We start from the raw sequence: 13,338 nt of genomic DNA on the forward strand, positions 1-13,338 counted from the left end.
AGGCTTACTCTCACATAAAGCTAAATCATGATAAGAAATTCCTAAGAAAAATTCCAAATTGTCCTTCCATTTGGGGTAATTTGATCCATTCAAGATCTCAATGGAAGAAGAACAATTATTTACATAAAAGTTCACTACTAAGTCAACACAAGAATGCATCAAGATAAATTCAGGACAAGATATAGTTCTAAATGAAACAAGCTATCAAAATGAGGCTAGTACCATAACACATTCCCCTTTGGGAAGAATGTACAAACCAATGTTATAGCCAAGGTCACTACCTCAGATGGGTTAATCCATGAACATACACAAAATTAAGAAAATAGTCCCCTTTGGGAAGACATATCCTTAACTTAGTGCATTCCCCAATAACTCCATCTACTTGTAACTCTCAACCTAAACACACAACCACCCCCTTTGGGCAGACAATAACATGCAAAGATTAAAAGAATTTCTCAAATTATAAAAATATTTCATGAATCAAAATAAGTGATCCCACTTTGGTGGTAACAACTTATAGTAACCCATGAAAATTCTCGAATAGGAATCATTTTTTTTCTCTTGTCCAAAAACATGATCTAGTCAACAAACAAATGCATAAAAAAAGCATCCTTATTGGTCAAATAAATTAAAAGAGCATTCCCCGTATACTTTGATCTTAAACAGTAACAATAAAATAAATCTTGAATTTTGGTGATTGCGATTTGGAAATTTAGAACACCAATTTTAATTTACTTACTTGTTGAAGACATGATCAAAAGAATCATCTGTGTATATGTAGCGGTGGTGGGGTAAGCAAAACCTAACCTCGACCCGTCCCATTGTCATGCCTAAGAATTAGAAACAAAATTTATGACATTAATTTGTTAGAAAATAAAATTTATTAAAAAATAAAAAATATCAGGGATAAAAAATATATCAAGTCTTTAGTGTTTGATGGGATGTAACTTTATTTTATTTTTTCCCATGAATATTTATACACGTGAAGATATGATTTTAAATTCATGTGAAATAGACATGACCGTTAAATTAGTATTAGTCCATATAAAATTGAACGGGTCACACTATTACACGTTTAGAGTCCCTGTGTCACAGAATTGAGTAATAGAAAACAACGAGGGCTACACCCGGAGAGTGTTATGCAGATGGTGTTTGATAAAATATTTTAATTAAAATTTTTAAATATTTTTTGAGATATTATTTAAAAAATATTTTTAAAACATTAAATTTTAATTTTAATTTTTTTGTTTTTAATATTATTCATTTATTTTCAGTACGGAATGTATATATTTGTTAGTGACGGAAAATATACATTTGTGACAGAAGGTGATTGCTACATTACAAAATCCCTAGTTAAACTTTTGTGATACTCCTTTTGGTGACAAAATCACCATTAATATCCGTCACTAATTCATCCTTTTGAAAAATTATTTTGATAAATAGAATGCATTATTTATTTCAAAAACAAATAATTTGAATCTTTGCTAATTATCCCTTAAATTATTATTTTATTTACTCTTTCACTATATGCTATTATAATTACATGCAATAATAATTAAAAAAAAGAAATTGTGTATTCTTTGAGTTGCTTCCTTAATTATTTATAATCACTATATAAATTTTGAAAATATAATTAATATTTTTTACATTATTAATTATTCAAATAAATCCCTCCCATAAACAACTATATAATTCATGAATTTAAAATTTAATATATTTTATTACATTAATGTTGATTCTGTTAATTAATTTCAAGAAAACCATTTCTTTATCATTATATTTTTTAAAAGTAATAATGGTTGTGAAAATTAATTTAAAAAAGGTATTCAATGTGTTGTAATAATTTCAATTTTAAAAAATACTAATATATGTGTGGAAATTGTTTGATGAGGATTCTCTGTGCATTGTTGATTGAAGACTCATCACCAACATGTATTATAGAGAATTTGTCGGTTGTTCAGAATCAAACAACGTGGAGGACAATAATTTAATACTACTATTACTAAATATAAAATTGAATGGCTCACCCTAATTATTACACATTTAAAATGCGTTTGGATAGATAATTTTAATTATGAAAAGTAATTTATTAAGAGAATTTAAATTTTTATAATCTAAAATTTATTGTTTGGATGCTTTTTTTATAAAGAATTTAAATTTTTGAAATTTTAAAACAAAATTTTAAACAATTAAAAATGTGAAATTTTAATTTCCTTCTAAATTATGAAAAATTGAAATTCTCCATAAGAACTTAAATTTCAAAATGTTTTCGTATTTCCTTTATAACTTTTATCTTCTCTTCCACCTGAAAGTTTTCAAAATCTCGTTCTCGAACTCGCGATTCATTTTCTTTCACTCTCACAATTTTTTTTATTTAAATACAAAATTTTGAAAATAAAAAAATTTCAATTAAAATATTTAAAATTATTAAAATTTAAAATTTCTCAGAATTTTTAAATTTCCTCATTCAAATACATTGTTAGCATCTTTTTATTACAGAATTTGCTGGTACAAGGGTAACATCTTACTTAATGTACTTAGAGACAAAAGATATTTCAAGATATTTCTAGTATTTTTCTTGGTTGAACAAGTCGACACGTAATGCAGAGGAAACTACAGCAAATCCTACCACACAAGTCGACAAGTAATGCAGAGGAAATTAAAGCAAAACCTACCAAAAGATACCAGCTATAATTCCCCACTGAACCCCACAAGATGAATGTTAATGTATACCTGTACCCTATAAAGAACGTAGAAACAAATGGACCCCCTAAGAGTATCAAAACAGATGCCAACATTAAAACAAGACAGAAACCAAATTATTTAAGCCAACTATTTCAACTCCTTCTACAACACAACTTTGTTACGAAAATATGATTTTTATAAAAAAGAATATGATATACTCTTTTTTTTTACGTACAAATCTAGACTTACTTTTGTTAATTCAAATTTTATTTTTTGTCTATAATTTTTTTAATACAAAAAATATAACTTACATGGATTAGCGACAATAATATGGCATTTTATACGTACGTATTAAAAATATGATGCACTAATTAAATATACAAACTTTTTATATCAACAAAATTAACTTTTTATACAAACTATCATTCTATTGAAAGATCATGGTACAAGTTTTTGGAAGATCATTTATGATTGAAAATTAAATATTAATAATATATTTTTTTAATGCACTCTTTTAAATATTTTTTTATTATTTAAAATTTATTGAAAATTATAAAATTTGGTGGGTCTCATATATCTTATTTAATGTTATGATTTTATTATTTGTAATAAACTTTAAACTAAGAGTATATGTTAAAAAGAGAACAATGTAATGTGTGTTGTTGCTAGCTATTCTTTTTTTTACTATAGTATTAGCACAAAGTAATCTTGTTTGAAGTTGTGACTAATTTTCATCCAAAAACATAAACACACATAAGATAGATATTTCCTTCATGACATGTTTTATTTTATATCCAAAGATAAAATTAAAATTTTAAAACACTTAGTTAAGAGACAAAAATCGTTATGACTTATATTAACCATTATAGATGGTGGGATGTTCTTTATGCTTGTGTAAAAAAAAATATACCCTTTATGAATTATTTATTGCAGTAGATAGGTATATTAACGTGCAAGAGAGTTTAATTTGGGACAGTTTTGGTATTAGTTTCCCAATTTATTGCAGTAGATAGGTATATTAACGTGCAAGAGAGTTTAATTTGGGACAGTTTTGGTATTAGTTTCCCAATTTATTGCAGTAGATAGGTATATTAACGTGCAAGAGAGTTTAATTTGGGACAGTTTTGGTATTAGTTTCCCAACTAAAAATATTTGCTATTTTTTTGGTTCTTCGTATTTGTGAAATGTTGTTTTAAATTAATTCCTCAACATAATTCTGGAGCACTAAAATTTGCTCTGTTTAATCCCTCAAATTCACTTTAGGAGACTAAAAACAACATTCTACAAATCGAGGGACTAAACACATTTAAGTCTTATTTTCTATATATAGATGTTCGCATGATGCAAAGCTCCAGGAAGCACATAAGATCCAAGCCATTTACAAAAATGGTAACCATTAAAGCATCTTACACAGTCCTTCCAAATGAACCAACTCCGGAGGGCCTTTTATGGCTATCTGATATTGATCAAGTGGCACGTCTACGCCACACACCCACCATCTACATTTTCCATGCAAAACACAACCATGATACATTAATTGAGAGGATGAGAAACTCTCTTAGCAAGATTTTGGTTCACTACTATCCAATAGCCGGTCGATTGAGAAGGATAGAAGGTAGTGGTCGATTGGAATTGGATTGCAATGCAAAAGGGGTGGTGTTGCTTGAAGCTGAATCCACAAAAACATTGGATGATTATGGAGACTTTTTACGTGAGTCCATCAAGGACTTGGTTCCAACGGTTGATTACACAAGCCCTATAGAGGAACTTCCCTCGCTACTAGTTCAAGTAACAACATTCCATGGTGGTAAATCCTTTGCCATTGGAGTTGCCTTATGCCATATCTTGTGTGATGGGGTTGGTGCCATTCAGTTTATCAACTCTTGGGCAAAGTTAGCTCGAGGAGACACATTGGAGCCACATGAGATGCCATTTCTGGATCGAACAGTGCTCAAGTTCCCACACCCTCTGTCGCCGCCGCGCTTTGATCACCTGGAGTTCAAGCCTTTGCCACTTATATTGGGAAGATCTGACAACACAGTAGAGAAAAACAAGAAGGTTGATGCCACCTTGCTGAAGCTAACACCAGAACAAGTGGGGAAGCTGAAGAAGAAGGCCAATGATGACTCAACAAAAGAAGGGTCAAGACCTTATAGCAGATTTGAAGCTATTGCTGCACATATATGGAGATGTGCCTCTAAGGCTCGTAAACTAGATAAGAATCAACCAACTCTAGTTCGGTTCAATGCCGATATTCGCAATAGACTAATTCCACCTCTCCCTAAGAATTATTTTGGGAATGCTTTGTCCTTAACAACAGCATCATGTCACGTTGGAGATGTCATATCAAATTCTTTGAGTTATGCTGCTCAGAAGATAAGGGAAGCAATTGAAGTGGTTACATATGAGTATATATGGTCACAGGTAGGACCAAGTTTTTTGGTACCCTTATGGTATCTATTCCTTTAACACTACTACTTTTATAATTTGAAACTTTTCTTCTTCTTCTTATATTTAGATAAGGAAAATTTAAAATAATTAAGCTATAAAATCATACATATCAGGTGTGATGATTTATTTATGTAAAACTCTCAATAGACTAATAGAGAACACTGATTTTTTTTCCCCTTTTTTCCACAGATAGATGTGATTAGAGGTCAGGAGCAACTGGATAATGCAAGGGCTTTGTTCTTTGGACAAAATGAAGGAAAGGATGCCTTGTTTTATGGGAACCCTAACCTTCTTATTACAAGTTGGATGAGCATGCCAATGCACGAAGCAGATTTTGGCTGGGGAAAGCCTGTGTATTTAGGTCTAGGAAGTGTATCTACACAAGATAGGGCACTGATTATTCAAAGCCCTGATGGTGACGGCTCTATTATTCTGTCCATACACTTTCAGATGGAACATATGCAGCTTTTCAAGAAATATTTTTATGAAGATATGTGAACTATATTCACATCGCTACTATCTTGAACTTCTTGTATGGGAGCTTAATTTACGTGTGATCTGCAATTTCTCATGTTTAATAAATTTAGTTAACCATGTGGGTTAACTATAAGCTTGAATATGACTGATTAGCTATAATTTTGTTCATAATTCCATTGTCTTTTAATCTATTGGGAAATATGTGGAGAATGTTTTAATTAACTTTGAATATAAATTAAATAATTTAAAGACACTTTCATTCGAGATTTGGTTATATAACTTTACTTTTGATATTTGAGATAATATTATGTAATTATTGTATTTGTTTTAAAATATAAAAGAAATAGGCCAACGCTAAATAATTATATATTAAAAATTTGCAAGATTTATTGTATATTCCTTCGGAAAAAAAATCAGCAAATTTTGAAAATTATAATAGTAAAATCAAGTTTCACAACAAAATTGGACATTTTACTGTAGTTGTAAAGGTAATTATGAAAGAAGACAAAATAATGAATCAAAATGAATGATATTCAAAAGAGGTAACATAGAGGTATGATATTCACAACTAAACGTGTAAATGTGGATGATACGATATTCACAACTAAAAGTGGAATAATACAAGTGAAATGAATAAACAAAAAATAATCATAGTCCATAACGATGATAACATAGAGGTAAATCCCAATGATTGGTCATCCATATTCTCATCATAATTTAGATTGTTATGAATCAAGATGAATTGGTTGTGGAAAAGAAAATATTTTGGGAACAAAAAAGGAGCTGTGTTGTTTTATTATCAGGAAAAACAAAACTTATCTACATGTGATAGTTGTGATAGTATGCCATTTGTTATTAATAGAATAACAAAAAAATAACTACCTAAGGTTATCAACCTACTCCCGAACTAACCAATTAATATATATTGGATCACATACAACAATCTTCACCATGTTCTAACGCTTAGTTAGAACCAATAATATTCAACCACTATAAACAATAGTTGAACTTCTCAAAGGAGAAAGCCTTTGTGAGCATGCATGCCATTCTCATTTGTAGATATCTTCTCAACAGCAACAACTTCACTCTTGATCGTATCTCAAATGAAGTGATACTTGACATCCACATGTTTTTTTTTTCCTATCATGATACTCTTGCACTTTGATTGTCACAGTGAATTACAATTGTTTTCAGCTCTTTCACTGGGAGTATTTCTGGAACCAAGCCTCTTAACCACAGTGTTTTCTTTACAGCATCATTAGCTGTTATGTATTCAACTTCAATAGTGGATAAGGCCACTATTGACTGCAAATTAGCACTAGCATATGACACTTTTTGCATATAAGCTATATCTTCATCAGACTTTGGTTTTTGTTCCTTAGACAACTTAAAGTGTTGTGCTAGGGGAGTGATAATTGACTTTGCTCCTTTTAAATTGAATCTTTCCAAGACTCTTTTGAGGTAATCTATCTGAGATAGGTACAACACTTTTCCTCCCTATTCGTGGTTATTTCTATACCAAGGATCTTCTTAGCATGTCCAAGATCTTTCATCTCAAACTCTAGATTCAACAATTTCTTAACTCTAGCAATTTCAGTCATGCTTTAGCTGGTCAGTAGCATATATATCACCAACATACAACAACAAGTAAATTAGTTTCTCATTCTTGTGACATTTCTAGTACACACAATAGTCATAAACACTCCTAGAAAATCCAATTTTAATCATATAATCATCAAAACGCCTATACCACATTCTAGGAGATTGTTTAAGATCATATAAGGATCGATTGAGCAAACATACCTTATGTTCATCACCCTTTTTGACAAAACTAGTAGGTTGCTTCATATAAATGGTCTCATCCAGCTTCCCATGCAAAAAGGTTGTTTTGACATCCATCTGCTCAAGCTTCATATCAAAATGAGCTACCATAACTATTATTGAATTATGCTTTACCACAGGTGAGAAGATTTCTACAAAATCTACTCCTTCCTTTTGGGTAAACCCACAAACTACAAGCCTAGCTTTGAACCTTGCACTTTGAACTCCTTCAATAACTTCTTTCCTCTTGAATAGCCATCTACATCCAACAATTGATTGCCCTTTAGGATAATCTACAAGTGTTCATGTTTTATTTTTTTTTTCTAGAGAATTCATTTCTTCTTCCATAGCTTCAATCTATTTTGAACTGTCCTTGCTACTTATGGCTTCGTCATAGGACTGAGGCTCCTCATCATCTTCAATCTCCTTTCCAACTATTAAAGCATAGGAGGTCAGATATGCATGACCATATCTTCTAGGAGGTTTGATTGTCCTCATTTCCCTATCTTAGCCAAACAATAATCCTGAGCTGCTTCTTCATTTTCTTGTCTAGATGCAGGAACAAACTTGTATCTTGCCACTACTGATTCCTCATGAGGAGTAGTCACACTCTCTTCAGACTTCACTTGAACCTGTGAACTCTGACTTCTAGCAAACTTGAATGGCATAATTAAATTTTCCATTTGTAGTTCATTAAACACTACATCTTTGCTGATGATGCACTTCTTGTGTACAGGTTCTAAACACCATAGCTTGTATCCCTTCACTCCTTGTGGATAGTCTATGAAGATACACTTCTAGGCCCTTGGTTCCAACATATCCTACTTTAGATAAGCATAAGCAATACAACTAAATGTCTTCAATTCATTATAATTAGCTTTCATGCCACTCCAAACTTCTTGTGAGGTTTTAAAGCCTATGGCAGTTGATGGGCTTCTATTTATGCAGTAGAAAACAATGCTTACAACCTTTTCCCAAAAGGAATTTGGTAGACCAACATGATTCAACATGCACCTAAATCTTGCAAGTATTGTTTTGTGGAACCTCTCCACTAAGCCATTTTGTTGTGGTGTCCCTCTCACAGTTATGTGCCTAGCAATACCATTCTGTTTGGACAAGGTTTTGAACCTTTCATCACAGAATTCAAGTCCATTATCTGTCCTTAATTTCTTCACCTTTCTTCATGTTTGAGTTTCAACTAAAATTTTGCATTCTTCAAACACCTTGACAACTTCATTCTTGTGTTTTAGAAAGTAAACCCAAACCTTTCTAGAGAAGTCATCTACTAAGGATAGAAAATACCTTGTCCCTCTATGTGACTTAGTTCTTGATGGTCCCTATAGATTTGCATACACATAATCAAGAGTTGCATTACTGGAATGAGTGCTTGATCGAGGCCGTACCCGAATCAAATAAACATTAAAAATGCAGTATCTAGGAAGTGATCCTAGTTCGTCTCCCAACGAGCAATGGTCAGCCAACGTTCAGAATAGATAGTGATAAAACAGTAACGAATTGGAGTGGGGGGGGGGGGGGGTGTTTGTTTTTGCAATTTAAACAGCAAGCAAATTTTAATTAGAAAATAACAAAATTAAAACATGTTGTTTCCCCTTGATTCACAAGCAAGTCTCTTATCCTAGATTACGAGGATTTATCCCTAACCAGTTCAACCACTTAATCCAACCCTAAATTAAATTACTAAGCGAAAATTAACATAAGGCTGTCATTATGTGATTAAGCAACACATACACCAATTAATCATGAACGAAACTGATCATTAAGCATGAACGTAAATTAAGCACAAAGACAATTAATCAAGCACTAAGCATGCATGGATTAATAGCAACAAATACAGAGTAATTGGTAAAGAGAGAAAACTGATCAGAATTTAATAGTAATAACAAAACCTCAAAGAGAGCTGTGCTTGATCCTCAAGAGAAAACAACGCTGGAGACTTAGCCATCCATTAATCAGCAGAAAAACAAAATTGTAGATTGAAGCAGAAACAAAATTGCAGAAAACGAATTTTATTCTACGTGAACAGTAAAAATTGGAATTATAAAATCCTAGAATTATTCTCCTCCCCGAAAAAACTCTCTAAACTAAAACCCTAGTGTTGTTATATAGGTCCTCAGCCCCAAAGCTTACAAATCTATTTTAAGTCCAAGCTCATAAACGAAATAAAATAAAATCTGGACAAGATAAGATAAGATTGGATGAAATAAAATCTAGATGAAATAAAATCTGGATAAGATAAGATTTGTTAAAATAAAATTATCTGCACTCTTCAAGTCCAAGCCCAATTCCGGATTCAAGCCCAATTGCTTATAACTCTCCTGAAATTAAATTAAAAACACAAAATTAGTCAAGTAGGCCCAAATGATAAAACTGCATAATTAATTTGACAATTTAGACTAATCAGTAATTAAAATGGTGACAAAAAGGGTTAAGAAATAAGAGAAAATAATGACACATCAAATCCCCCCACACTTAGCCTTTTGCACTCCTGGGCAAAATCAAAAAGTAAAGCAAGGAATAAATCCAGAGACATTAAAGAGAAACAAACAAACACAAAAATAATTACATATTTCTCAATGAATCTCAAGGAATGAAAGGAATGGGCAACATCCAACATGTAGAGAGTTAAAGAATCAAGACAGTCATGAAAATCATCCAAGCATCTCAAACATGGCAAGATAGTCAATCAGCTCAAGAATGAAAAGTGATAAAGCCTCATAAGATATGCACTTTATCTCTCAAGTGTCTAGGCTACTGTTTACTCTCAGAGCACCCATGAAAACAAACACCACATAGACTTGGCAAGACTCTAAAATTGACAACCACACCACAAACACATGCATATGAGGATCAAAAGGTCTTTTAAGGTTGTAATGTGGCCAAGGACAAGGTAGAGGAAAGTATGGGATAAGTAGCCAAAACCCAAAAGAATAGAGGAGCAATGGGGAATAAGTGAGAACTAAGAAAAAGTAGTAAACCCCAAAACCAAAATTAAAAATTAAGCATAAAAAGTAAACCCAAAACAAAGTCAACCAAGTCCTCAAACCAATCCAAGTCTTCAAACCAAGACCTCATGTATTCAACTTCATTCTTTTTCTGTTTTTTTTGTTTCTTTTTTTGTTTTTTTTAACGTGAACAGTAGCAATTGAAAGCAATTGAAAAATAAAGCAACAATTAGGCAATATATGTATATACATCAAGCATGGCTAAAATACATCATCAAGCATAGCCAACAAAAACATATAATCCAATGAAACATACCCTCCCACACTTATTCCCAAAACAATTCCAAAGCTCCAAAATTCCTTAAGGGTAGGGTGAAATCATAGTTTTTCACTTAAGGCTTGTAATGAGCTTCAAAACAAAGAAAGGGGAACATAGGCTCAAAGGGGCTATCAAAGGAATTAATTCAAGGTAGGCTCATTTGGCTAGAGGCTTATAAGAACAAAATGCCTAAATCATCTCCTAATATGCATGTGAAGCAAGAAGTATCAACAAGAGTCAAGCCAAGGCTATTGTGCAAGCAATCAATGAGGCAAAACACACCAAATAAAATAGATGATGATGGCTCAAATTCTCACCAAGGGTAAATCTATCACTTTCAAAACTAACTTGACATGTAGAGAAAAACAAGGATTTCAATTCACAAAATGCCAAGAAACTCCTATTTCAAAAACAATTACCCATTACCTGTACATAACCCAAAATTCAAAGAGAAACATGCAATGTTATACAAAAAACATAAAACCAAAATAACAAAATTAACCTAGAAAACCTAACAAAATTAAACAAGAAAACCCAAAAAAATTAAAGAACAATCTCCCCCCCCCCCACACTTAAACAACACATTGTCCTCAATGTAGCACAATCATAAGATCAAGAGCAGTCAAAGCAATCCATAAATTTGGACAAGTGCAATAAAAGTAAAGAAGGAGATAGGAAAAGAAAACTCCCTAAGTCATGGCGGAAGAGAAGTAGGGTGAAATAAGGAGGTCTCCTCCATCACTACATCCACTAAGGAGGGATTTGTGAGGAATGATTTTAGCCGGTGTCCATTGACCTTGAAGCTCTTATCTGTGGATTCTCTTTTGATCTCAAATGTAACATAAGGAAAAACATTAGTCACCACAAAAGGACCAATCCACTTTGACCTCAACTTACCACTCATGAGTCTGAGCCTAGAGTTATACAATAAAACTTTTTGTCCAACCATGAAGTCCTTCTTAGCTATCAAGTTATCATGGAACTTCTTGGTCTTCTCCTTGTAGAATTTGGAATTCTCATAGGCATCTAAACGGATCTCATCGAGCTCACTTAGTTGCAACTTTCTTTCCTCACCAGCTTGATCAATAGAGAAGTTGCAGGTCTTTACAGGCCAGTAGGCTTTGTGCTCTATCTCTACAGGAAGATGGCATGCCTTGCCAAAGACAACCCGATAAGGCGACATTCCTATGGGTGCTTTGTAGGCAGTCCTATGCGCCCAAAGAGCATCATCCAGCCTGGTGCTCCAATCCTTTCTGTTCGGCTGCACAATCTTCTCTAAGATCCTTTTTATCTCCCTGTTAGAAATCTCAGCCTGCCCATTAGTTTGGGGGTGGTAAGGTGTGGAAATTCGGTGCACGACCCCATACTTTTTGAGCAAGGCATACATGGGTCTGTTACAAAAATGGGTGGCTTGATCATTAACGATGGCTCTAGGGACTCCAAACCTGCAAAACAGATTAGATCTAACAAAATCCACAACAACCTTAGCATCGTTAGTTCTGGTGGGTTTGGCTTCCACCCATTTTGAAACATAATCAACAACAAGGAGAATATAAACAAAACCAAAAGAGACAGGGAAAGGCCCCATAAAATCTATACCCCAGACATCAAACACCTCATAGAATAACATGGGTTGTTGAGGCATTTGTTGTCTCCATGAAAGTGAGCTGCTTGCTCTCTGACAAGGCTCACAAGTGCTACAGATTCTCCACACATCCTTGAAGATGGTGGCCAATACAAACCGCAGTCAAGCACCTTGCGAGCTGTCCTCTGTATGCCAAGATGGTCACCTGGTGCGGAAGAATGACAGAAGTGCAAGACTGAGTCAATCTCATGGTCTGGAATGCATCTCCTAATAACTTTCTCACTGCACAACTTCCACAAATAGGGGTCATCCCAAATATAATGCTTAGCATCCCAAATATCATACTCCTCTCCATGTTGTTAAGTCCCTCATAGAAATATTAAAGGAGTTGCTCAGAAACCTGGTGGTGAGGACAACTTGCACATAATTTCTTGAATCTTTCCCAGTACTCATACAAGCTCTCTCCACTAAGTTGCTTGATGCCTAAAATGTCTTTTCTGATGGCAGTGGTCCTAGATGCAGGGATGAATTTCTCCAAGAACACCCTCTTAAGGTCATCCCAGCTGAAAAGGGACCTGGGAGCAAGTTAGTATAGCCAATCTTTTGCCACTCCCTCTAGAGAATGAGGAAAAGCCTTTAGAAAGATATGATCTTCCTGGACATCACGGGGCTTCATGGTGGAACAAACAATATGGAACTCCTTAAGATGCTTATGAGGATCTTCACCTGCAAGACCATGAAACTTGGGCAGCAAATGTATTAGTCTGCTCTTGAGAACATATGGAACACCCTCATCAGGATATTGAATGCACAAGCTTTCATAAGTGAAATCAGGTGCAACCATCTCCCTAAGAGTACTCTCACGAGGTCTAGGTTGAGCCATGTTCTCAGTATGAAAATTAATAGCTGAATGCTCAAAATCAGAATATTTAGAATCACCAGCAACAGAATGCTCAAAATGCATAGAATGACTAGGATGCACACTATTTCTAGCTAATCTATGAATGGTTCTATCTATTTCAGGATCAAAGGGTTGT

The 13,338-nt window shown here is 33.5% G+C and overlaps 1 protein-coding gene across 1 annotated transcript; it reads left to right on the forward strand.

Moving 5' to 3' along the window:
• The first annotated feature begins 3,811 nt into the window (after positions 1-3,811).
• On the forward strand, positions 3,812-5,753 carry LOC100778626 (spermidine hydroxycinnamoyl transferase). Its single transcript, XM_003551889.5, has 2 exons — positions 3,812-5,109; positions 5,326-5,753. The coding sequence occupies exons 1-2, from the start codon at positions 4,024-4,026 to the stop codon at positions 5,632-5,634; spliced, it is 1,395 nt and encodes a 464-aa protein (XP_003551937.2). The 5' UTR covers positions 3,812-4,023; the 3' UTR covers positions 5,635-5,753.
• The last annotated feature ends 7,585 nt before the right edge of the window (positions 5,754-13,338 follow it).

This window comes from Glycine max, chromosome 18 (assembly GCF_000004515.6).
Source record: "Glycine max cultivar Williams 82 chromosome 18, Glycine_max_v4.0, whole genome shotgun sequence".
Lineage (NCBI taxonomy): Eukaryota > Viridiplantae > Streptophyta > Magnoliopsida > Fabales > Fabaceae > Glycine > Glycine max.

Coding starts and splice junctions, on each gene's coding strand:
- LOC100778626 (XM_003551889.5), top strand. CDS start 4,024: ATGATGCAAAGCTCCAGGAAGCACATAAGATCCAAGCCATTTACAAAA. Junction 5,110..5,325: donor ATGAGTATATATGGTCACAG/GTAGGACCAAGT, acceptor TTTTTTCCACAG/ATAGATGTGATTAGAGGTCA.